Raw genomic sequence first — 24,178 nt, 5'->3', positions numbered from 1 at the left:
GTGGTGACCAGTGACAGGACCCAAGGGAATGGCCTGAAGCTGAGTCAGGGGAGGTTTAGGTTGGATATTAGAAGAAGGTTTTTCACCCAGAGGGTGGTTGGGCACTGGCACAGGCTCCTGAGGGAAGTGGTCACAGCTCCAGCCTGACACAGTCCAAGAAGCATTTGGACAATGCTCTCAGGAACATGGTGTGATTCTTGGGATGTCCTGTTCAGGGCCAGGAGCTAGACTTTGATGATTTGTGTGGGTCCTTTCCAACTCAGCAAATTCTACGTTTCTTTTCAATGATTCTATGGGGGTTTTTTCCTGATTGTCATTGTTCTGATGTCTGTTGGTTAAAAAGAAAAAGTACTTTCAGTTTTCCCTTTCTTAAAAGGCAGGTTTATACTCCTCAGCTTTGTAAAATTCTGAGTGCTGAAGGGAAAATTCTAGTTGCAACTGCTCAGAAATTATGATTTGTGACCAAGAAATGCTGGGGGCATGGACCCATGGCTAAGCTGAGGTGCCCCATGCAATTGCTCTCAGATTTGATGCTGGTGGAGGTGTATACAAGGAATCTGATTGTGATGTATTTCTGCAGACTCCAAGTTGAACCACTCCAAGAAGAAACACATATTGCAGTAGGACTCTGCCCAGTGCATTGTTCATTAAATGTTTCTTTTATATTTACGTACAAATGTAATTTCTTACTTAATTCACCTTGAGGGATATCATAAAAGTCCCTGACAGTGCCTAAAGATCAAACCCAGCAAACAAACACAGAAAGCAAACACCTTCTCTGTTCAGCCACTCCAATTAAAAATCACATCGTTTTGAAGACTTCGTTCGATCATTGCATAATTGTGGTTTTCAGTGTTTTATATTGCTCCTTCCATTTGTACCATGAGTGCAGGTAGCCTCTTGCTACCCGTTTCCCATTTGATGTCAGAAGTGGTGCTGAAGTGCCTGCTCTGCCTGCATGATGCAGCAGGTGAACTCAGTCAGTGAGACAAGAGCGCAGAGCAGTCACAAGCACAAGGACAAAGCAACAAATGGCTGAGGAAAAGTCTCATCCAGCTTTAGGGGGCACCAAAGGCAATGTTTCTTTTTCTCCCTTCCCATTGTTCCCCTCCCTTCCTGTGCACATCTCCAGAGCTGCCAGCAAGACAACCCATCTGTATACCCCCCAAACCCAGGTCATTTTCAGACAGAAAAAGCCACTGCCACCCTTCTCCCAGAAAGCTGTTAAACAAGTTGTATTTTTTTTCTCATCCTTTAGTTTTGATCCATTTATCCTTTCATTATAAACCACGTCTTTCTGTGGGTGGCTCAGTCTGCATTCAATGCGATGATCATGGTGTCTGCAGAGAGGCAATGGGTTATGGCAGGCAGCTCCCCTGCTCCAGCACCTTCAGTTTGATGCCAGCACACTTCATGGCTGCCAGCATGCAATGACTGACTGTCCTCCTCCTCCCTGTTGTCTCCATTTGGATGCAGTGAGGGCGGATCTCTTCTTTGGGGCACTGGTAAGGCATCAGGCAGGAGCACTGGGTCTGTGTCTCTGGGAATGAATGTGTGGAAATTTAGCAGCAAATGTGATGACTAAAACCAAATTTTATACTTTGATGACATTTCAAAGTCCAACAGGGAAAAACACTCTTGGACGTTTGCAATATATTAGTTACAAAAAGCCTGTAGTGCATACACTAGATGGCTGGATATGAGGAATAGAGACATAATCAGCTTTAAATAACAGTTTTTGCAGCAGTGGCCCATACAAAAGCACAATTGATCTAACTATTTTTATCCACTGGCTTTCCCTGACTTTTCTTCTAAACAAAGATATATTAAGTTGACTTTCTATTCCCAATTATCCTTGAACACAATCTTGCTATGAAATGGAGTCTTAAGGTCCATATTGTGTCAGCTCCTATTTCATTAAAGCTTTCTTTATGAATGCTAAGCTACCTACTGCTGGCCTGTGGTAAAGCTCAGTCCTGCTGGTTATTTCATTACCTATTTCTGATCTAATCAGGTTCTGACTCTTTATATTCTTTCCCAGAAATTCCCTAGGCAGAGTTTCTGCCTTCAGTTTCCTAAAACATGAAAAATGTGTGCTTTCCTCCATTTAGCTTCTTTCATGGTACTGCAGTATCTTCTCTGCAGTATCTTCTGTCCCTGAGTTGATACCAACTACTCACTCTCAGGAAAAACAGAACTTTCATTTCCTAAATGTTTGTGCACACTCATGAAAAGTGGGCTTCTGTGGACATGGTGAAGAGTCCAGTTGTAATCTCTTGAACACCATACTGACAACTAATCTTATTTAATGTATTTTTCTCCCCTCTCTCTTTTTTTTCTGGACACCCCCTGTAGGCTTTTGAGAGAAAAAACACTGAAGTGCTGGCACAGCTTGAAGACACTTGCATCGGGGAAGCAGAGCTAGGCTTCTTAGAGGCTCTGGAATAAGTAATTTTTGAAAAACTGTCACCTTTTTCCCAGGAGCACAAGGTGCCTAGAGGTTCCACCAGAGCATGTCCATTGATGGACACACTTGGTCATGCCGTCTGCTTGAGCCCACAAGGACCAAGATCTCATGCAGTAATTTTACAGCCACCTACTTCAAATTCTATGCTGCAGAAATCTTGCATCTTCAAAACAGGGGCTTAGGATTGCTGCTGTTGCTTTATTTATTGTTAAGTAGACCAGGTGCGATAAGAATCAGATTTGTCTCTGGCAGTAAGGGATGGAGTGAGTGTGTCTGTCACTCAGCCTTTACCTGGCAAGCACTTGATGTGCCTGAAGCCAGTCAGCACTGCAGACATTTACAGGAAAACCTGCTGCTCTTATCACCTGGTTACACGGTAAATAGCCAAGTTGCACGAGAGTGTTTAGAGAATAATCCTCTTAGGGATTTTACCAGCTTAGCTAGTTCATTAAAACTCTTAATAAACACAGTTTTCACATACGAGTATTTGCAAATTTTACCATTAAAATCCCATTAAGCCTGATGGCCCCAGTCTTGCTTTTGAAGTAGTATCATGATTTAATTTCACAATTTAATTATATGCCATAGAGGGTGTGGCCCAAATTAAATCCTGAAGTACAAATTAGGGGCTAGTAGCCTCACAAGGAATGGGTGAAAATATTACCAACTACATTTTTGTGATTAAAGATTCAAATGTTAATTCTCCTGGAAAAGTTCCCTTTATCTCCAAGTTCCTCTTGTGCCTTTGTAATTGGAAGTAACAACACTACACAGGTTGTGAGTAAAGGGAAAAGGCATTTATCTAAGTGTAACACTAGGTAGCAGGGACACAGGACTGACCACACTTTCACACTCCTCGTGCCCAGAGGAACCACAATGTCTGTAAATCCTGTTCTTGTAGCAGTGAAAGAGTCAGCAGATTTTACTTTTAGATCCAAATGGCTAAATCTCACCATTCAGAAGTCATACCTTGACAATCCTCCCAGTCATAGCAGGTGTCATAGCCACAGGGCACTTTCTTCAAGCTATTCGTAGAGAGTTTTGCCCTCTCAATAGCCCAGTCTAGGTTGGAATTACCATGGCAAGGGCCAGCATGCAAGAAATGAAATGACTTTACTCCAAGGCACATTTCAGCTGAGTACTGACAGCTGGGCTTGGTCACATTCTGTTCAGAAACAGCATGTAGCACGCAGATGTCTTCTGAGTTGTGGCTGCCCAAAGGAAGAAAAGAAAAATTATTTTAGCAGGCTGTGGAACAAGTCCATGCTTTTAAACAGTCCATCAGCATCACATGAAACACAGCAAAGCTATGGACAGGCTGGATCTAAGGACCTAAGGCTGCCCCAGCAGGACCTGGACCTGATTAAACAAGTGCTATGAGCTGGGGAAGCTTTGGTCCTGTCCAACAGCTGGGAGGTAAAGGACGTGTGCCTGTACAGGAAAAAGGAGATGCTGTTATCTCCATGAGGACGTGAAATTTCCACAGCCCCTGGGGTGGCTTTTCTGAGTTAATGCATCCCTGCAGCTGTGTGTGAAAGTCTATCTCTGACGCACAGTTATCATGGGACCAAAGGCAGGCGAAAACAGTCATGCTGCTTGCAGTTTCCTTTTTTCTGTATTGCTCTGGTTACTGAGTGAATTCATTCCTAGAAGGTGCATGCATTTCCAAGCAGCATTATTTTGTGGAGCTTAGTCATTTCCCAAAAAGAGGACCATAAAATCATAGAATGGTTGGAATTGGAAGGAATGGTTTGGATTGCAAGAAACTTTAGAGATCATAGTTCCAACCTTGCATGCTCCTTGTGCACGGTAGTGATGTTGGAAAAATGATGAGAAAAAAAGGAAGAGTTGGGGGCTCCAGTAGCAGAGAGCAGTGTAGATTAGAAAGATGTGCTGTGGTGTCTCATTACATTAATGTAATTGGGTAATGTAAATGTTGGCAGGTTACAGGAGGTGACCTTGCGTATCTCCATGTGAGGCACACATGGAGAGCTGAGTCCAGTGCTGGACTCCTCAGCATAACAGAGACGTGGAACTCCTGGAGCAGGTCCAGTGGAAGGTAACAAAGATGATCAAGGGACTGGAGTATCCCTGTTATGAGGACAGGCAGAGGGAGCTGGGCCTGTTCAGTCTCAGGAAGAGGTGACTGAGAGGGACATCATCAATGTCTGTCAGTGCCTGCAGGGAGGGGTCAGAGGAGGGACCAGGCTCTGCTCAGTGGTGCTGAGCAATAGAACAAGAGGCAGTGGCCAGTAAGTGATGTGCAGGAAATATGAATATGAGGAAGAACTGGATTACTGTGGGGGGAATAGGTTGCTCAGAGAGGCTGTGGAGTCTCCCTCACTGAAGATATCCAAGCATCATCTGAACACAATCCTGCGCCGTGTGCTCTGGGGAGGCCCTGCTTGAGCAGGGAGGGTGGACCAGGTGACCACTGGGGACCATTCCAACCTGACCCATTCTGTAATCCTATGATTGTTCATTTATTTCATAGGCTATAAACAGAGATGTAATTTGGATACAGAGGAATAGCTAGTTAATATCTGAACAGAGAGTAGTCTTGATTTGCAGTTGTCTTTTCCTGCTCTTCCTGTTTGGTATCACAGTGGCCTCTTGGTCTATCATTAGAGAAACTTTGACTTCTAATTACAGTACTTACCCACAATCTTCTTCTGGAGACATACAAACACACTGAGATCCAACTTGCTTTTGTCCTGGATTGCAAATACCTCTAATTTTAGTTTGCACATCTGAAACAACAGAGTGAAAACTACTGTAACTATTAAAGAGTGAACAGAAATATCTTCCTCTCCTACCATAAAAGCTAAAATGTTTTTATTTCTATTTGTCCTAAGTTTCTCTCTTCAAAAGCTCACTGGTTGGCATGCAACAAGTATTTTCATCAGTCTTTGCAAAAATCACTGGAAAATCCTGTTTAACAAGAGAAGCTGAAGTTTCAATAAAATGAATTTTCCTACTTTGCTTTCATAAAGCCTTGTTAATACAGCTGGGGTTTTGTTTTGTTTGGTTTTGGTTTTAAGCAAATAGTTGCAGTGTCTCAATTTCATTATTAAAGTTTATAGTACACTGCATCCAAAAATTCTGAACTTAATGCAGAAGTTTAGAGCTGAAATTCTGTCACCATGGGAGGCACAAAGTGAAACCAAAATTAATTAATAACTGCTATATGTCTTAAACCCAGTCATCAGCCTCCTAGTTCTAGCTAGCTGAAATAAACAGTACTGTTAATACCAGCCATGTGGAAACAGTAAAGTATCTGCAGGCATACTAACCTTTTTCACATGTAATAGACCTCCGAATAGGAGGTATCCAGGACAGGTCTTTCCCACAGGTATATTTTGTGTGACCAGTGACTATAAATCCAGCTTGGCAGCTCAGCTTCATTGTTTCACCAATGTTGTACTGTTGCTTAAATGGGGAAATTGCGACACTGTCAGATATTGGTGGCCTGAGGCATACTGAGGCTGTAACAAACAATAAAAAAAAGCATAATTCTTGTTGGTTTAATGCTGTGTGGATATTTACAGAAAGTCATAATGCTTTATCTGAAGAACCATATAAAGACACTCAATGACACTGAACATTTGTCTGACATTCAAAACCAATAAAAATTTAACACAATTAAGTCTAGAAATTTTCAGTGCATTGTCATAGTCTTTAAAATATTTTTCAAGTAATAACTAAATAATGACAACATGTTTCTAATGTATACCAATATAAGTAATTTAATTTTGCTGCTTAAAAATAGTAAGAATAGCATTTAACAGCATATTTTAATTTTTCTTTTGTAAATTAAACAAAGTCAATGGCAATAGAAAGCCCACAAGTATATTCAGGCACTTTTTTTTTTTTGTTAAAATGAAGACTAAGTAATTAAATCACACCAAGTTTTAGAACACTACTGAAATCTCTCTTGTTAGCAAACAGACCAATTCTGATTCTTAATTCTTAACTGACCTATAATTCCTTCAAAGCATTGATTTATGGTAGAGATTTTCAAGGCAGCCTGCGAGCTTGTGGTTAGAAACACATCATCCATTTAATATAAAGGATAGTAGACAAATTTCTGTAAGAATTATTTCTTCTTCATAACTGTATCAACTTAAAGATATCTCTGTAAGTCTGAAAACAAAAGGTGAGTCCTTTTGTTAAAGGTATTTAAAACTATAAAAGAGAAGGATCTCACAGCATCCATCTGAGGATTTTCTTATGCACTGGATATTACAATATCCTTATAAAGCACATAATAGCAATGCTTCTGAATTAAAAGAGGAGTGATGTAGTGACTCATGATGTTTTTGCCATGTCTACCTTAAGTACCTTCTTAAAATGTTATCTTTTCAGATATCTTAGAGATTCTTTTTTAAAAAACCTGTATTAAAATCTTTTTTGTGTCTTTTTCTTCCACTTCTATTTTGTTGCTGTGCATTTTGTTTGTTTCCTCTTGCTTACGTTGGCACTCAACGTGTTGCTGTGTCCAGACTTGATCTGGCAGACACCGAAGGTATTGATAGCCAATGAGGCTATGACCACTCACACAGGCAATTTCAACTTCCTCCCCCACAGCATACTGGTTCTTTTCATTCTTTAAAAGAAAACCAACAACAAAACAAAACAAAACAAAACAAAAAATTAAAAAACCCGAACCAAAATCCTCTGCAAGAATCTATGGTAACAAGATTGGGCATTGCCAAAGGAAACAATAGCAAAATCCTGATAAGATGTAATAAATGCATGCTTTTCCTACTCTGAAATATGAGTCATCCACTCACCGATATAATGATTAGTTTGTCCAGTAGCAGTAACTGATGTCATGGCTACAAAACAAGGATTCAAGGACCACTTGAAAATGAATTTTACCTTGACTTTTCTTCAGTTGCTGGTGTAGTGTGGTGGGCTAGAGTCCCACAGCATTCCTTGAAGACAGCACCACTCTCACTAGCACAGTAGCTAGATTGAGTATCAGACACATACAGCAGAGAAGCTGTAAAATTTCCAATCTCTGCAACTGCTATACTTTGCTTCTGTATCATTTTTCATGCTCACCCTGATAAAGCCATATTCTGGTGGGTCTGGCTTAGAACATCCAGACTCAGGCTCACCAATCAAGACATTCTCTTCTCTCCTGGCTTCATCATCATTTATACAAGGAGCACCTCTGAAAAGCGAAAATTTGCTGTAAGGATGTATCTTAAGCATTCATGTCACCAAATAACAAAGGCAGAATGTCAGGAAAGCTGCAAGTGTGTCCTGTCATCCTCCCTCCATAATTTCATTCTGTTAAATAAAAGATGGTGGACAAAGCATCAGGCTGACAGGGGGGAGAACGTGAGAGAAGTAAAAAGTGCTAAATGCATCTAGCAACATAATTAATTAAATATCTTTATACAGCAAGAAAAAGAGGCAGAAAAAGCAACATAGCAGGAAGTCTCTAAATAATCCATGTAATTCTGCTGCAACCAGGCAGTAGTTATAGGTGGCTGGTCTCTGTGAGTATGGAACTGTACAGCCCACGGTGTCTAACTGAGTAACAAAGAACTGTGGAACCACTGCTTGTAATCCTCTCCTATTCACTCGGGAATCCCCTCTGCAGTCACTATAGCAGGCATAGTGAAAATCCTGTTTCAGCTCTTGGTCCCAGAGGAAAAAAATGAAGACTTGGCCTTGAAGATGAAAAAAACTGAGTCAGTTTGGAGTTAGGATTTGAAGTTGAAACCATGCTAAAATGGTACATCAGGCATACTTAAAGTGGGAATATGAGAAACTTGGTAACTTCATCTGAACTCTCTGTGAGACTTTCAGATCTAAACCTCTAAGAAAAGAGGATGTGATACCAAAAAAACCAGAAACTGTGAACTCCAACAAAGAGAAGCAAAAGATTTCTCCATGTCTTTGGAAAAGAAGCCATGCAAAGCAGCATACAAGATCTACAAGCATACTTTAGTGTGCAATTCATCAGCAATTTTCTAGGAATAAACAATTAATAAATCCAAATGTGAAGCAAATTTAAGAGATTTTGAGACTTTTCCTTCTCTCTGCTCCACTGAATTAATTCTGAGGGGAAAGCTGTGTGCTACTTCTCCTTGATAGTTACAGAGCCACTATGGAGGGCTCCTTAACTATTCCGTGACTATGGAGATCTTTTGGTCTTCTTACCTGTCTGTGAACACAGAGACATAGCAGTCCTCCTCTTCTTCCCTCTGCCCTTCACACGGCTTCCCGCCGTTCATTGGGGAGGGGTTATTGCATTCCCGCGTCCTTCTGGTTTTGAAGGAAGCATCACATGGACTCCATTCAGACCAGCAACCCCATCGGCCATCGACAGCAACTGCAAGAAGTGAAACAAACACCGTCTTTTGGCAGACAAGTACCATACACAGTATTTATTTTAAGGACACATATGACAGGGATAATGGTAAATTCAAAATAGCCATTTTCAGAAGATTTAAAATTGTTACTGTTAAGGGAGTAGATTGCATCTAGAATATTAAGTTTTCCAAAAGGTGGCCAGCCAAATTCCAGCTGCTTCACAAAACCCTAAAATACATTTACCTTTCCAGTTTTGATTGTAAGTAACATTAAAACCTGGAAGCAGCATATTTTATACTTTTATTGCACACACAGATGTGTAAGTTTTCATGGTACTGACAAGTTCCTTAGATAGGTCATTATTTAATGAGTTTTTAAATAAATCTGAGTTCTAATACCATGTCTAAACCCCAAATCTACATCCCATGCTAGTTAAATTAAAACATCACTACTACTACTGCCTTCTCTTAACCCCTGGCATGTTTTATCTGTACCACCATGAAACATGCATAAAATTTTTTTATTACACACCCTTTCTTTTGTGCATGCTATGGACTTTCTGTATCCATCTTTGTCCTCAGTTGTTTATTTCTTTCAAAATATTCCTCTCACAGGGTCAGATAATGAGACCTGTATCTGCCTAAGTGACTTTACCTTACGTTCCCTTTTGGTCGTGGAATATAGACATGTGTAACATCTCTTTTGTTTCCCTTCGGTATGGCACTAGTGCCAATTTAATTCAAAAATGTTTTGCATTAAATTGCTCTTTAAGTTCTCCAGAATGATGATTATGTTCTCTCTCCTTATGACAACTGAGTTTTCCTTCTAAACTGTAATCAACAATTTTTATCTTCATTAGCCATTTAGTCTTAAGCATAATAGCCTATAGGGAAAACTAAGCAATGGCTTTCTTAATTTTTCGCATCAATTATCTTTGATCTGAATTTCCTCCTTATTGCTGAAGAGCTCATGTTATATGATCTTAATTATGTAGCTAAGGAATATTTTACCATATCTTACACTTTCTTTTGAGTCATGGCTATTCAGTTTGATTTTTTTGTTTTTAATCCCTACATTTATTCTTATGCTTTTTGGACATCACCATGTGGTTAGACGTGCTGTGGATTTAGTAAGGGGAGGTTGTGGCAGATTAACCCCTGACAAAGAGATACCAGAAGGACCATATTTGCACGACTAGGCCATCACCCCAAATACCTGCTGTGAAACCCGGAGCCCGCATCTCGCAGTTGGTGCCGTAGGTGCCGGCCTGGCACAGGCAGAGGCACTCTGTCCCGGACAGCACAGGCCTGCCGTTGTTGGGGCAGGGGGCACACTGGCATGGGTCAAACCTGCCCACGTGGTCCCTCAGCGCTCTCCTCAGGTGGCGGCGCTTGGTCACAGCGCATGGCACGTTCCTCACCAGGTCCACGATGGGCGACACCTGGCAGAGAGCTGACAGTCAGCAGGAACCGAAACACAGCAGGGCCCTCACGGGGGAGCCGGAGGATTTTTAAGGTGCTACAGCCTACTTATGAAGCTGTGTCACACAGGAATTATGGATGCTTTAAAGGTGCATGGCAGTGCTATACACCTATATTATCCTGTTCATACTGCTTTTATTTCCCCAGTATAGGACTCTATGAACCAGGGGAAAATCAACGAAGTGGGATACTATGTCCTGAAATTCAGGACACTCTCTGTCACACATCGCATCACTATGTGATGTAAGGTTTGCTTACATCCAGTCCCTGCCATGTCAGACATCCCTATGCTGCCTTCAGGAGTTCAGCAGCTGCAGCAGGAGAGACCTCAGTGGATGCTGCAATCAGGCAGGTTTTGCTATTTGCCTCAAGTGCTGCTGAGCAGCTGCTGTACCAGCTGGGGAGGGAGACAGATCGGTGCACTCACAGCAGCACCAGCACTCTGCATTAAAGGAGCAGGATGGAGATGGGGGGAGTTACTGTTTTGTTTCAGTTTAGCTATGTGACATACTTTGCAGCACAGGCCTGACAAGGGAATGATCCCAGGGGAAGAAAGTGCTCCCAGCACCATGCACTGTTTTCCTGTATGGTAACTACCCCTCAGCTACGCCTGAGCTCCTGTTGGTGCTGGAGCAATTCATTCACATTCCTCGCTCTTACTCCCACTGTCCATGGACAATGCAAAACCACTGTGCCTTATAAACCAAAATGCACAAGAAGTTGTCCTAATGAAAGTTCTGTACGTTTATGTTATGCCCATAGTTATGTACATTCATATCACACCCAGCATCATCCTTGTTTACAAGAAAAAATATCTGCACAGATCTATGAAGAGCTGCTAACCAGTTAGCCTTTGCTGTCTCAGTGTTTTTCTTGTTCTTCTCTTACCTCAAAGTCAATCACCACAGGATTGTCCTTTGTTGATTCCAGCCAGTCTGTGAAGACTCTGTGTCCTGGAAAAGCCCCCTTTTTCTCCCAGGCCAGAGCTGCTGCATACTCTGACCTGCCACCTTTTACCAGGGAGATTGATCGTTCAGCTGACTCCAAAATGGAACCTGAAAGATGATTTCATCACAGTATTTTCAGACAAAGGCCTCCAAAGACAGTTGATATACCAACAGAACTATAAGAAAAAGTGTAAGAGGATATTAAAGAATATACTAAGATTAATTTTTTGAAACTATCCTCAGAAAAATGAAGTCAAAGCTCAGAAGAACAATCTCTGCTATGACAGCAGCCTGTGATAATATTCCAAATGAAAGTGTTTGAGACCTGAGCCATGGGACATTCAGAGTGTAAGACAGTTGTGGAAAATGCAGAGGATGCAGCAGCCTGCTCTAGAACACACAACACGGCAGGAGGATCTTTAGTTCTGGCTGTAAACACCCAAGTAACAGAAATTAATCAACTGTTGGGGACAAAAACATGGTAGAGGTGATGAAATCCCTATTCTTAGTGATGCCTGACTCCTGCCATTCTCATGGAAAATGTGCCAGCTTTCTGCAGTGTCTGAGACATATTTCTGGCATCCTGGTACCTAAATGTCTGCTTGGCATGAGGAAGGTGGGAAGGGAAAGTCAGGGAGTGTGTTATTGCTGCCCAGCTCTCTCAGTGAGCTCTGAGCAACTCTTAAAGAGGACCAGGGACTCAGTCATGGACACAAATTTCTAGCTGTGCTCATTTTCCAGTTCAGCATGCTTGGCCCTGGACCCAGGGACAGGGGTAATTTTTGACAGATCTGTGACCAACTGGAGAGCCAGTGCCACTAGATCCCCAATGATGGTGCTCCAGAGCAGAAGAATAGCACCCCTACATAATAATTTCTTTTGCAAATGAGAATGACCCCAGTGCTTGTGTCAGAGGCAGACAGTGAAACACCAGCTCCTCTTACAGTGGTGGAAGCGCATCTGTAGTTCAACAAAGCTGAGAGGTCACCTGGGGCAGCTGAGGCAAATGATAACTCTCAGGGTAAGTAACAGGACATGAGCCCTATTCTCATCATGGTCACCTTCATGTGTCACAGTCATCCTGTTTGTGGTGCATCTGGTACTGACTTTCTTTTTCTTCCAGAAGAACACACGCTTGGTTGTTTCTGTTCGGACACACTCTGTTGATTCATCAACTGACAGGCCTAGAAATACCAGAGAGCAGCATCTTCATCACCATAACCATGACACATGGCAGGCACCATGCCCCAGGCTCCCACACTGAGGTGAGCCAGCAGGTTCCTCTGCTCCTCACCCACCTCTGGAGACTTCACTACAGCAGGCACCTGCTTCCCCAGGTACAAAGAGCCGAGTCATGCTTTAGTTACCCTCCCATTCCCATGCAAGTTACAGCAGTCACATTAAAGATCACAGCTTTTAACTTTAGATTTCCATTTTTGTGCTATTGTCTTTTTATTCTGACAGTCTTGTAGTCATGGGAAAATTTTAAAGTAATTTCTAATGCAAACCATCAGTTTTACTAACTGTATCCCAAAAAGTACCACTTATACCTCTCAGACCTCAGTCCCATGCTGTAGGATGCTCAAACACCTTTTCCTGGTGGCACCTGGTCTTGGTCTGAAGGTCTTAAGTGGTTTCCCTGAACACAGTGACATTTACCAAATAAGGAGTCTCCTGAACTTTTCAAAGACAGTGTAAAGCAAAAATTTCTTCTTGCTCTATATGCAAGCAATGTGAGTAATTACCAAGTATGTGAATGTCAAAAGTTTTTTTGCTGTTGGAGAACTTACGATGTGGTGTAAGACCTTAAAACGGGGATAAGAAAAGCTGTTAAACAAATAATGATATTTTCTTTACATACCTGAGTTCTGCAGTTCCTCAGAGCTGTACTGGTAAAGAATATCATAGGAACCACCCATCTTCCCAGAGGTGTAGTAATGAGTGCCAAAGTCATCAAATATTCTGCTGTATAAAGCATAGTTGTACTCCAGGGGCAGGTGGTTAAGTGCTTTTAGAAAGGCATCTGAAAGCTGCAGATCTGACTGTTTCATTGTGAAGTTTGCAACAGAAATTACTTTATGGACTCTGATAAAGTTGGAATTCTAGAAATAAGAAAAGGGAAGTCTTAATACCTTATGTGCTTATTTATATGCATATATGCAAAATATATGCATGTGATATATAAAAATATATATATGCATATAAATGTGTATTGATATAGATAGATAGATAGATAGATATACATATTTTAACATATAGATCTGAATGTGACCTCCCAAAGCCCAGGAAAATTCCTCCCTCCTTTTAAGTGATCAGTATAAACTTCTTTTTTCACTGTTTAAGGAAATGTTGCAAATTTACTTGTAGGTCTCTCAAACATACACAAGTACACATCTATCTACAAACACCCACTAATACAATTTATAGAGATAGAGATAAAAATAGAGACTTCCTGTATGGTACAGTAGAGAACACGAAGAAGACCCAAGGTAAAACTCTTATTTACTGCGGATTCATTAACAAAGGATTTTAAACTGTCATCTTTAGCCAACACCAGACTAAGTTATTGGCGTGTTTCGGTGATTTCACAGAATCACAGAATGGTTTGGGTTGGAAGGGACCTTAAAGACGTCTAGTGTCAACCCCAGTGCTGAGGACAGAAACAACTTCCACTGGACCAGGTTGCTCAAAGCCCCATCCAACCTGGCCTTGAACACTGCCAGGGATGGGGCATCCACAGCTTGTTGGGGCAACCTGTGCCTGTACATCACCACCTTCCATGACAACAAGGCTGAAAACCAATGTATGCAAAAGAACCTATCTGGTGGAAGTTTAATTGAAACTAACATTTCCGTAATTATCACTGGTCTGGGTTTAAGCCAATAAGAAGCCACTGTTCCAGAAAAAAAACTTGCCAATTGTACAAGAGAGCAGCTTGATCTGTGTAGAGGTATCTATGTGGCCATGAAAGTGAACTGGTTTCTAGCTGTTGGAACTTCAGGATAGTTACATTCAAACTAGAAGCAATGGACTCTTTAAGCAATCAAGTTGCTTAACCATTTGGACAAGTGAGCAAGGCCTGCAGCAAACTTCCATCACAGGAAATCTTAAGACTAATATTTTTGCAGAAGTTTCACTCTAATCCCTTTAGAACTCTTGGGTTTCAACAGGCCTTAGCTTCATTCAGTCCTGTGGCCTTTCCCATGCAGAAGTGCAAACAATGGCCCATCATTTACTGCCATTAACCTATAAAGACACGTATTATATACCCTATAATATTCATTTGCATTACAGATGCAGAATCTTATGGGAAAAATGTTTTCAGTTCTGAGAAAATTTTTTATGGATGTGTTATTCCCGAGATATCTTTACAACCAAGTGCACCCTGGCAGACATGAGACTGCAGTATGTAAGTTAGTTACCAGATAAAAAAATAATGCAGATTAATACCCAGTAAATGCATATGTATGACATTCCTGAGTGCACTTCCTTTATTTTAGAGTTGTCTGCTACTGTTAGGTATTATGCCCTGTTAATCTATATATAGGATAGGGGAAGGAGTGGCTTAGCCAGTATGATAATGTCAAATCTACACTTTTTAAAAGTGGAATAAGCCTATGGTTTCTGTACTAAACCCAGAAAATCATGTTGCATTACGAAAAGTATTTTACAAACAGGATTATCTTGTAGTATCAGAAGAGGATTTTTTTAATCCCTAATTCTAGTGGTCCAATGTCTTGATAAGGAAAGTAGCCTTTGGTAGCCCAGTTCCAAAATGAGCAGACAGAAATCAATTGAAAGAAAGAAACTGAAGGCAACATTCAATTACCTTTTCATATGAGGCTTTAATAGCTTTCTTGAAGGAGGAAGACGATGTAACTCGGACCCTTTTCTTTTTTGAGAATAAAAATGGGATACCAGAAGAACCTTGACTACTGCGAGTGGATGATCTACTGTCAGAAGCACTATCACTCAGGGGAGTTAAATCTTTGTAGAAATCTGATGTTACATCATCCTCTTCATCTGTTACCTGGCAATTCAGTAAAGCAAAATGTATTTGCACAAATAATAATCTGAAACAGAAAACTATTAAGAAAAAAATCCTTGATTTCTTGATTTTTTTTAATGGAAAAAATATGCCTGGTTATTTCAGATGGTAAAATAAGCTACAAAACTGTTCTTAACACAAAAGATGAGACTGAGAAAGGCTAATAGGCAAGATGAATACAAGATAAGAAGCAGACTTACTAATAGCCATTTATACTAAAATGACAAAAAAGCATGTAACACTTTCTTCTAAAGCTTTGCACCCCTGTGCCCTAAAGCTTAGGAATAATTTTCAACAAGTTTCAACATACTTTTAAGAGAATTCCAGACATGTATGTTCTGTCCACATTATGACTAATTCCCAACCCCATGGCTTCTGTATTGTACAAGACAGAGTTTGATGTTTCCAGAACTTTTTTCTTAATTCCCAGCTGGAAGAATGAACAGGTTTCCAGAGGAGGGTCTTAGAGTGTACTTGGACAGTTAGCACCTACACTACATGATGGATTAAAGGCAGATGAAGAGGAATTGTGAGCAAGCCTGCTGATCAAGTTGCTAAACCTCAGTGGTGGTGTTGAGCAAAGCACCAAGACAACCTCAGCATCAGATCAGAAATTACTTATTTCCCAAAATTTGGAAAAATCCCTGTGGGTTTTTGAAAAATGAGATTTTTTTTTCCCCTCCTCTAGACTTGTCTGTTTAATAGGGCTGCTAAGGATTTTGGGAGATGAGGTGGTCCATTCCCCCACTCCACTTCCATTTTACAAGTCATATGGCTTTGTGGGAAAATACACTGGAGTTCCAAGAAGGCCTGATCCAGTGACCCTTCTATATGAGAAGCTACTCTAAATGTTAAAAGATAAGACGCACTCCTAAAGGTGAGTTTCACAAACCCTTAACAGTTCTGCAAATAGACATCAGTAACTAAATGAACCTTATAGGCTATAAAGAGACCTGGGCAAACCAAGTGTTGGTTTTCCCCTCTGAATATTTCTGCACACAGTAATTTTTCACTGTTGTTGACAAATCCTACATGTCATGGACAATTCAATTTCAGTCTCTGTGAAATGTAGCAGGGTGTCCTTTTTTCAGTTGCTTCTGTTAAAGTAATTCTAAAACCTCACAACGTGTGGCAAAAATCAGCAGTTCAGTTTTCATCCCGTAGTTGAGCTTTCTTCACATCCTGCATTCTTTCCTTCCCAATGCAGCATCTACTGGCTTCAAACACCAAACATCTACTGGCACATATGTACACCACCAGATGTTGTCCCCCAGCCACAGTATTCAAAGCATTTTCTAAATGCTAGTGTAAAACAAAAAGGTATTAGTGGTTCCTAGATTTTCTATAAGATATACTCCCTGTTCATTTTGGCCATTCCTTGGCCTGTCCTGTAAGCCTCCTCTCCAGTCCATGTATTTTTTTTCCTCCTGCTTCCCAGGCTCAGTGCCTGCCTCCTTTCCTTGCTGCACTGTGGAGGGGCTGGACAGGAAACAGGCAGGACTGAGGGGTTGAAATGGCTCAGGGAGGAATTGTGTTCCAAGGCTGCAGGTGACAGAAAGGGAGCTGGAGTCAGTAGCTGCAGCCATTGGTACTTCAAGTATACAGAAGTGATGCTGGAATAAGATTTGAACAAGCCTCTGCCTAGGTGATGTCTGCCTAGGAGAAGGCCCTTGGTACAAAGTCAGAACAACATAAGGCCACAGCCACAAGGAAGCAGGAGATATTCAAAGCAATCATATTGACTCTGATATATGATGCATTCAGTTAACACAGATCTTAAAGGCATGAGTGGAGCCAGAAAACTTATCCGCTTTCCACACATCAACTGAAGCATGTTCAAGCCTCACCAGGTTGACAAATCTTGTTCTAAAAAATATGGTACTGCCTAACACTTGAGCGCTTAACTTGGATTGTAATTTTAGCAAGGGTTTTACAGCTGGGAGCTGCTGCTTGAGAGTACCTGAAAGCTGACAGCCTCCAGATTCGCAGGGACACGATACAATTTCCTTGTCTCATTGTGCTTCACTGTTGTACATTGTCCTCCATTGAATGAGTTGCCAAGAACTTCCCCTCGGCTCTCTCCTGCCAGAATGTGAAATCTAACAAAAAAATTATTTCCAGGGATTAACAACTCCAGAAAGATATACGGACTTGAAACATGTAATGATATATGGCTGCATTGAGGTATTGTAGATTTGACTGAGAGCATGAGCATCTGGGTGATGTTACTACTTTGAAAGAAATTACTCTACAACAACTTCTCATTCACACTGAATTCACCTGAAAAATGCAGTAGCATCAATCCAGTTTCCTACTTTCCAGCAGTGCCTAATGTTACTGATAACCCCAATGTCAGCATAAGGCAGTCTTAAGCAGAGAACCTAAAAATTGTTCTAGGAAAATGAGCTAGTGGTTCTCCATTTCTACCATAAGTGATGTTACTGGACAACACTGAGATGAAAATTCAATTTAAAAATACAAGCCTGCTTGGGACAGGCATCCCATGTTTAGGCTTTATATTGCTTTAATTAATAGCCTGGAAGTAGTTGGTACCCTGTGAAGTGTCACACAGACAAATGACATCTGTAGAGGAACATCCTCAAAATTTCTGAAGCACTTGGCACAATGTACAGGCAAGTAATTCCATGAGCTGGAAGTTGCCCGTAGCTGATGCTCTGGTTGCTGTGAGACAGGAAAAATCACTCAGGGACAGTGTTCCTTGACACCTCTTCATCTGGTCTACCAGCAGTGCAGAGCAAGACTGGAAGATGCAGTAGGCAAGTTCTAGCCTGATAGGTTTATTGTATTTTTATAATTTCTCACCAGTTTTGAGAGATTATATGTTTTAATGAATGCTCTCACATGCTAACTGAGAATTATTTTGTTTATGTAAATTAGTGAGGTAACAACTAAAGCTTAGGAAAAAATTAGCAAAGTTGGCTTACCCACTGCCTATTAATTGCACACCTGGGATGCTCTCATACTTTCGGTTACACACAGTCTTTTTCCTTCCACAGTTTCTTTCATCAGAGTTGTCCCCACAGTCATTTTCTCCATTACATTCCAATGTTTTTGAAATACAGCGACCTGCACCAGAGAAACAGCAGCTGCAAAGGTTCATCATGCCTGAATGCAGAAAAGGGCAGTCTTGTCTTTTTCACTTGCAAAGGTTGCCATAGATGTTGAGGCTGAGTTAGTATAAGACCGGGATTATCCCAATTAAGAAATGACTGTTTCAATTCTGCGAGTTTTGCCTCGTTTCAAAGTTGCAAAGGCTTAATTTTAGTTTGGCAAAAGGATATGTGGATAAAATTATGTAGTCTAATCAGGTATATTTAAATTGAAGCAAACAAGAAATAGGCCCAAGCCTAATAAAAACAGTGAGAATTTATGTTCAGACAAGCTGTATGGATACGTTTGTAAATGAAAAATTTGTGCAAAGAAATGCTATTGAAACAGCGCTACCATCCAGCTATCATTATCATAGCGACATCCCAGGCTAGAGACTGTATTTTAATTACTTATAGAAGAAACTGGAGACATAAGCTGCTAGTAATATACATAAAATCCTCACACAGACTTTTCTCCCTGGTCCCTTTCCCCTGGAATTTATGCATGGAATGTATGGATCTCTTTTGTCTCAGTATCTAATCTTTTAACTAACTGGTAATACTGTTGTAACACAATGAGGATCATCATTACCACTCTCACACCGAAATTTATTCTTGCAGTCAACTTCCACTATGTTGCAGAGCTTAGCTGGGAAACATGGACGGGACTCCACCAGTGGCTCGGTGCAGGCCTGACCCCCAAACTGGGATGGTCGCAGGAGTGTCCGGGTACGGAACTGAAAGGCAGAAGAAATAAACCCTGGGTTGTTTTTGTGAGCTGTGTTTGTAGTTAAGTGCCACCCCAGGCAGAGCCACACACCTCAGTGCTGCTGAAGCTTTATTGAAACCAGAGCCCTGAAGGAAATAATCAGTCATTCTTGTCCTTGCATTCTACCATGCCATCATCCCAGGTGAGGCAGGCAGGGAACTGATATCCAAGAGTTTCATTAGTCCTGATGGAGCATGCATGATTAAACTGAGACAACCTGGTCTACATCACTGAAGGAATCAGAAATTCAGTCCCTTTATCTCCAGTTTTAAATGTACAGTAGGAAATGGTGTGACAACAGGCTTACAGAGATTTTTCCTGTTCTTTGCCATCTCTATTGAAATAGAAATACCCTGACAGTGACAACCCATCCAGCTTGCCTCCCACATGTGGGACCTCTGGTCTGAAGAAAACTGGATGACTTGAGGGGACAAAAATGCTTTTCCTGAAAGTTTCTGGGAGCTCATTGAGTTTTTCTTCCCCAAGACAGTGCCCTCCACACAGAACAGTAAAGTTGAAGGGTTGTAGATAAAGCACTTCAGACATGTTTTCCACTCCACAGAACTTCTGGTGAGACCTGTCCACATGTGACTGAACAGTTTCTCCTCTAAGAATTTTTCCCACTGGAAAAGTATGGTTGCCTGCAGACTTCCCTCCCTGTAGACAGACCCTGGAGACAAATAATGCAGGAAGATTCTAGTAAAAATCAGTAACCAAGTGACTCTGAAGGGACAGTGCAAAGAGCAACACCAGAAAGTTTTCAAGCTAATGAGAACCATTCCTTACACTCTATTTCATTTCCTTAAAACTCGCTGTATTATTTGTGAGAGCTTCCACTTGTTTATGCCTCCCCCTCAGGGAACTTGCTTACACTGATCTTCACTCTTACATTGTGAGTCAGGTCCTCCATTCTGTAGGTTGTTCTTATTTATAAAGGTCACAGGCAATGATCTTTATAGTTTGGAGGGGAAAATGGACCACAGTCCACAAAAGTACCTTTTTGCTTGAAGAAGCATATATGTTAAATCAATATTTAAAATTAGTAAAAATGAATCCATTTTATATATGGATGTAAGGTAAGAAACTTAGACATACAAGAAGGTATTGAAATCAGTCGAGAGGAACACTCCCTTTCAGCTCTTGAAGTTTCTGCCTCCCAGTCTCTCACTGATTCTCCTTGCTCTGCTCTCACACTGTCCATAGTTGCAACGCCACAGCCTGGTTCACTTCCACATCTAGAACAGCTTTTTCATGTCTTTCTCATCCTGTCTGGGCATCCGAAAGTTATATGTAAATGTAAAGCTATACTTATGATGTCTGACAGGTTTTTCAGGATTGCTTTTCAGGCATGAATTTCTGAAGCCAAGGGGTACACACAGAGGGATGTAGGCTGTGTCTGCACAGAACCTCAGAGCTGCTCTCATGGTCAGTGTCAAAGCTCAGACCCACCAGCCATACAACTACCCCAAGCAATCAGCAATCCACTCCCCTCTATCCTCTACTACCTTATATTTTTCAGGGCTTGGTTTATTTAGGTCAAATTCACTTGAATCTGACTTTTCATTTCTTCCCTCTCTGCTGTCTCACCTCTAAGTCTACCATTGTCAACAAAGAAAAGCCCAAGAGGAAGAAACACCACCCTGGGGTTTTTCCCACAGATAGTAGCACATCTACCTGTCAGGAGTTTTTTTGTGCATTCTGTGAAGGTTCAGGGAATGGTGCTCTGTACTTCTTAACAGCAATGTCAAACTGATCCTATCGGTGCGAGACACAGCCTGAGAATTTCTAGCCAGTGGCACTTAGGATTTGTTGACTCTTTTCAAGAGATTATTTGATCCTATTTTTCTTGTCTTTAGAACATACAGAATGCTATGGATAAGCTAAGATTCTGTGACTTTCTCCTGCTTAAGCAGACATGTACATTTTACAGTTTAGTTTATTCTTTATGTGAAAAACTCACCTTTAATTATGACAGTGGAAACTTTGAAGCAAGTTTATCATAAACATCACAAGCAATGTCATAAATTGATTTACTCTACTAAATCATCCCTTTCTGGTTTGCTTATTTTAACTTGTTCTCTACAGCTCCTACTGTATAATTCATAACCAATTTCCCTTGTTAACTTAAACTGTCATTTTCCAGATCAACTGCCATAAAGTTGAAACAAGGAGATCTCTTTAGCATAATTTCTTGCATTTAACCCATATAATGTATTTTCTACCTACTTGTTTTTTAACACATGGGTCACATTCTGACCAAGGGCCAAAGTATCCAAGCTGACAGTTGATAGGACATGTTTGCTGGTTACATGCTCGAGATTCTTGCTTTGTGCACAGCTGATCACAGAAGTTTTGGCTATAATATTCATCCATTCTTATTTGCCTGAAAAAATGTAAAAAATTATGCTAGGAAAGAATAGACAGATCGTAGGTGTTCTCTACCTGTGGGTGAAGCCTGACAAAATGATTTGAACCCAACTAAGAAACCCTGAGAGATAATACAAAATAGCAGAACGCTGATTACAAGAAAAATCCAAATATGCCTTAAGTTTAAAGAGCAATTCTTTTTGATTCATGTCACTTCACATGTCCCAGAGGACAGTTACAGGCCAAGGCAGGAAGAAAAGAGGGGATTTCTCACAAGTTTAGATTATACCACAGAGCTGCATCAAATTTGATGCTGCTGAATCTTTATTTGAGTTCAACTGTTGCCATAAAACTAATGGTGCAGGGAGGAAATTTGGAACTCCCCCCTCCCACAGCATTGTGCCCAGTGCAGGGCTCCCAGGGTGGGACACTGAACACCAGCTGCGTGTGTCCACAGGGGCTGAATGCTCAGTGCATGCTGCCAGCAAGGACACTGTAGGACCTGGCTGTCCTCCTCACTACATCTATCAGCAGACATTGGTTTGTTTGGCGGCACTGGATCATAGTATTAGAATGGTCTGAGTTGGAAGGTATCTTAAAGATCATTTAACTCCAACCCTCCCCTTGCCTCCCTGCCTCATAGAGGGCTATTGTATTGTATATACAATATATATGTTGTATATACAAAATTTTGTAATTTTAAAGTCTTGCACTTAAAAGATGAACTATTTATCTGATAAACACTTGAGCATGATAATTTTTCTCAATATATTACGGAAGGTGGAGCTTTGGACACATGCCCCCCTCTCCAGAAGTGTTACTTTCACAGAAAAGAAACACAGAAGTAATGAGATGGCTTGGTCCTACCTGTGCCTGGTCTGTGTGCCAAAATTGCAAGTCTGTGAGCAGGCAGACCACGACCCCCATGGGTAATGCTCACAGTAGCACCCCTGGCTGCTCCCAATCACCAGGCTCAGCAGGACCAGGTGCACTGGTACAGTCACGCCCATGATGAAGGTGTCCATCTACATCACAGAGACGAGGAACAAAAGCTCAAGAAACTACCACTTAGTTATGCCAGAGTTCTTACAGAGATGTCTCTTCTAATAGGTAGAGTCTATGAATCTGCTTCAAAATACAAAGGTGTTAAGCAGGGCACCTAGAAAGGGGCAATCATGCATGATAGATACAGCAGTAATTCCGTCAATACTTTAAGGACCAGAAGTCACAATGGGTTTTATGGCCACTTATTTATCAGGAGTACTAACCACAGCTGTGCATTATTTCTGTTTCAGAAGTTGCTTATAAATTATTTTGAATGTGACTAATAAAGATCTGCTACTGTTCTTCATTGCTTAGAAGTATTCTCAAAAGTATTTTCTAGAAATACAATAACGTGAGAGTTATTCCTATACAGTATGTAAAACAACAAACAAGACCTTAAGACTAAGCAACTCCATCTATTAGCCTGTAACCAATTCATTTTCACATGCCTATAAATCTCCTTTGCATAAGCATTTTACTGCAGCGAATTCTCCCTTGTCAAAGTTTTGATTGGCCTGTTGAAACTGCAAACTATCACTATTCAAAGCTACTCTGAATTTTCCACCAGCAGTAGAAACAGAACATCTAGCCTATTTCTCACTCCAGTGGTCAATCAAACTTTATTTGCTGAGACAGAAGGTTATAGGCAGTCTTTAGGAAGTAATAATACTTGGCAAACTAAAAAAAACACCCAAACATCTTCCAGAAAAATACGTATTAATTGTAAAATGCAAACATTATCATGAGGTTGAATCAACACTAAATTTGACAGGCTGTTACAGTAGAGCATTATAAATTGGGTTTACCTCAAAAAAAAACCCCAAATAAATCCCAGACCCAAATATGAAGTTTAAAACCCAAAACATTTATTTCAAAACAATACTCTGAAATACTTAATTTCAAAAAGTTTGAAATTAATTGTGCAATTCTTTTCTCATTTAGGTTTTTAGCCACATGTGCTATTTTGATTTGTATACTTTGCTGAAAAAAAGGGAATTGCATCAAATCAAAACATTACTTCCTCCCCTAGCAAGGAAAGACAGTAAGTCTTCACACTGCTGTGCAGTGAGAACTTGCAGCACTTTTTACATGGAAAGCCCATCAATGAACAAGTCTTTCAGAGAGATTTAAGTATAATCAAATAAAAAATATGGTAAGACAGAGGAAGTAGCAGTCTTGCCAGTGGACCAAGAAGAGAACAGATATTACATCTTTTTCCTTAAGAGTTCCTGGCTTCTTGCACCAACAATGCTGGCTTAGAAAAAACATGAAGCCCTACAGAACAATTATTTGCTTCATTCCTTCACTGTGCTGCACATACAAAAACACTCTTTATTCTCATCAGTGAGCAAAACACCAACCAAACAGTGCATCAGAAGCCATACAAATATTAGCACATGAGAAAGTAATTCAACATTTTAAAGAAATAGAACAAAACAAAATCCACAGAACACTTCTCCATAGGTCTTGTAACCTGTGTGCATTGAAACCAACCAAAAAAAAAAGATCTTCCTTTTTAACTTACTGTAAGACTGTTACCGGAAAAGTCAGTCTACGTTGCAGACTGGTGCGACCCTGGTGTGGTTTGCTGCAGTCTTTCAAGTGAAAGGCCAGA

At 40.7% G+C, this 24,178-nt stretch overlaps 1 protein-coding gene across 1 annotated transcript; it reads right to left on the bottom strand.

Moving 5' to 3' along the window:
- Positions 1-1,358: 1,358 nt before the first annotated feature.
- Positions 1,359-22,529, bottom strand: C6 (complement C6; the record flags this gene model as incomplete). The annotated part of the gene is made up of 17 exons (XM_082301699.1): positions 1,359-1,540; positions 3,437-3,678; positions 5,127-5,217; positions 5,761-5,952; positions 6,941-7,073; positions 7,535-7,646; positions 8,645-8,816; positions 10,013-10,238; positions 11,167-11,333; positions 12,287-12,409; positions 13,087-13,327; positions 15,055-15,255; positions 17,234-17,372; positions 18,219-18,360; positions 18,976-19,120; positions 21,379-21,535; positions 22,387-22,529. The coding sequence occupies 17 exons, from the start codon at positions 22,527-22,529 to the stop codon at positions 1,359-1,361; spliced, it is 2,808 nt and encodes a 935-aa protein (XP_082157825.1).
- Between the last annotated feature and the right edge of the window lie 1,649 nt (positions 22,530-24,178).

The sequence above is a fragment of the Coloeus monedula genome (assembly GCF_965178545.1).
Source record: "Coloeus monedula genome assembly, chromosome: Z".
NCBI classification, from domain to species: domain Eukaryota; kingdom Metazoa; phylum Chordata; class Aves; order Passeriformes; family Corvidae; genus Coloeus; species Coloeus monedula.
Note: the sequence above shows the minus strand (reverse complement) of the source record. Positions and strands in the feature narration are given on the sequence as shown.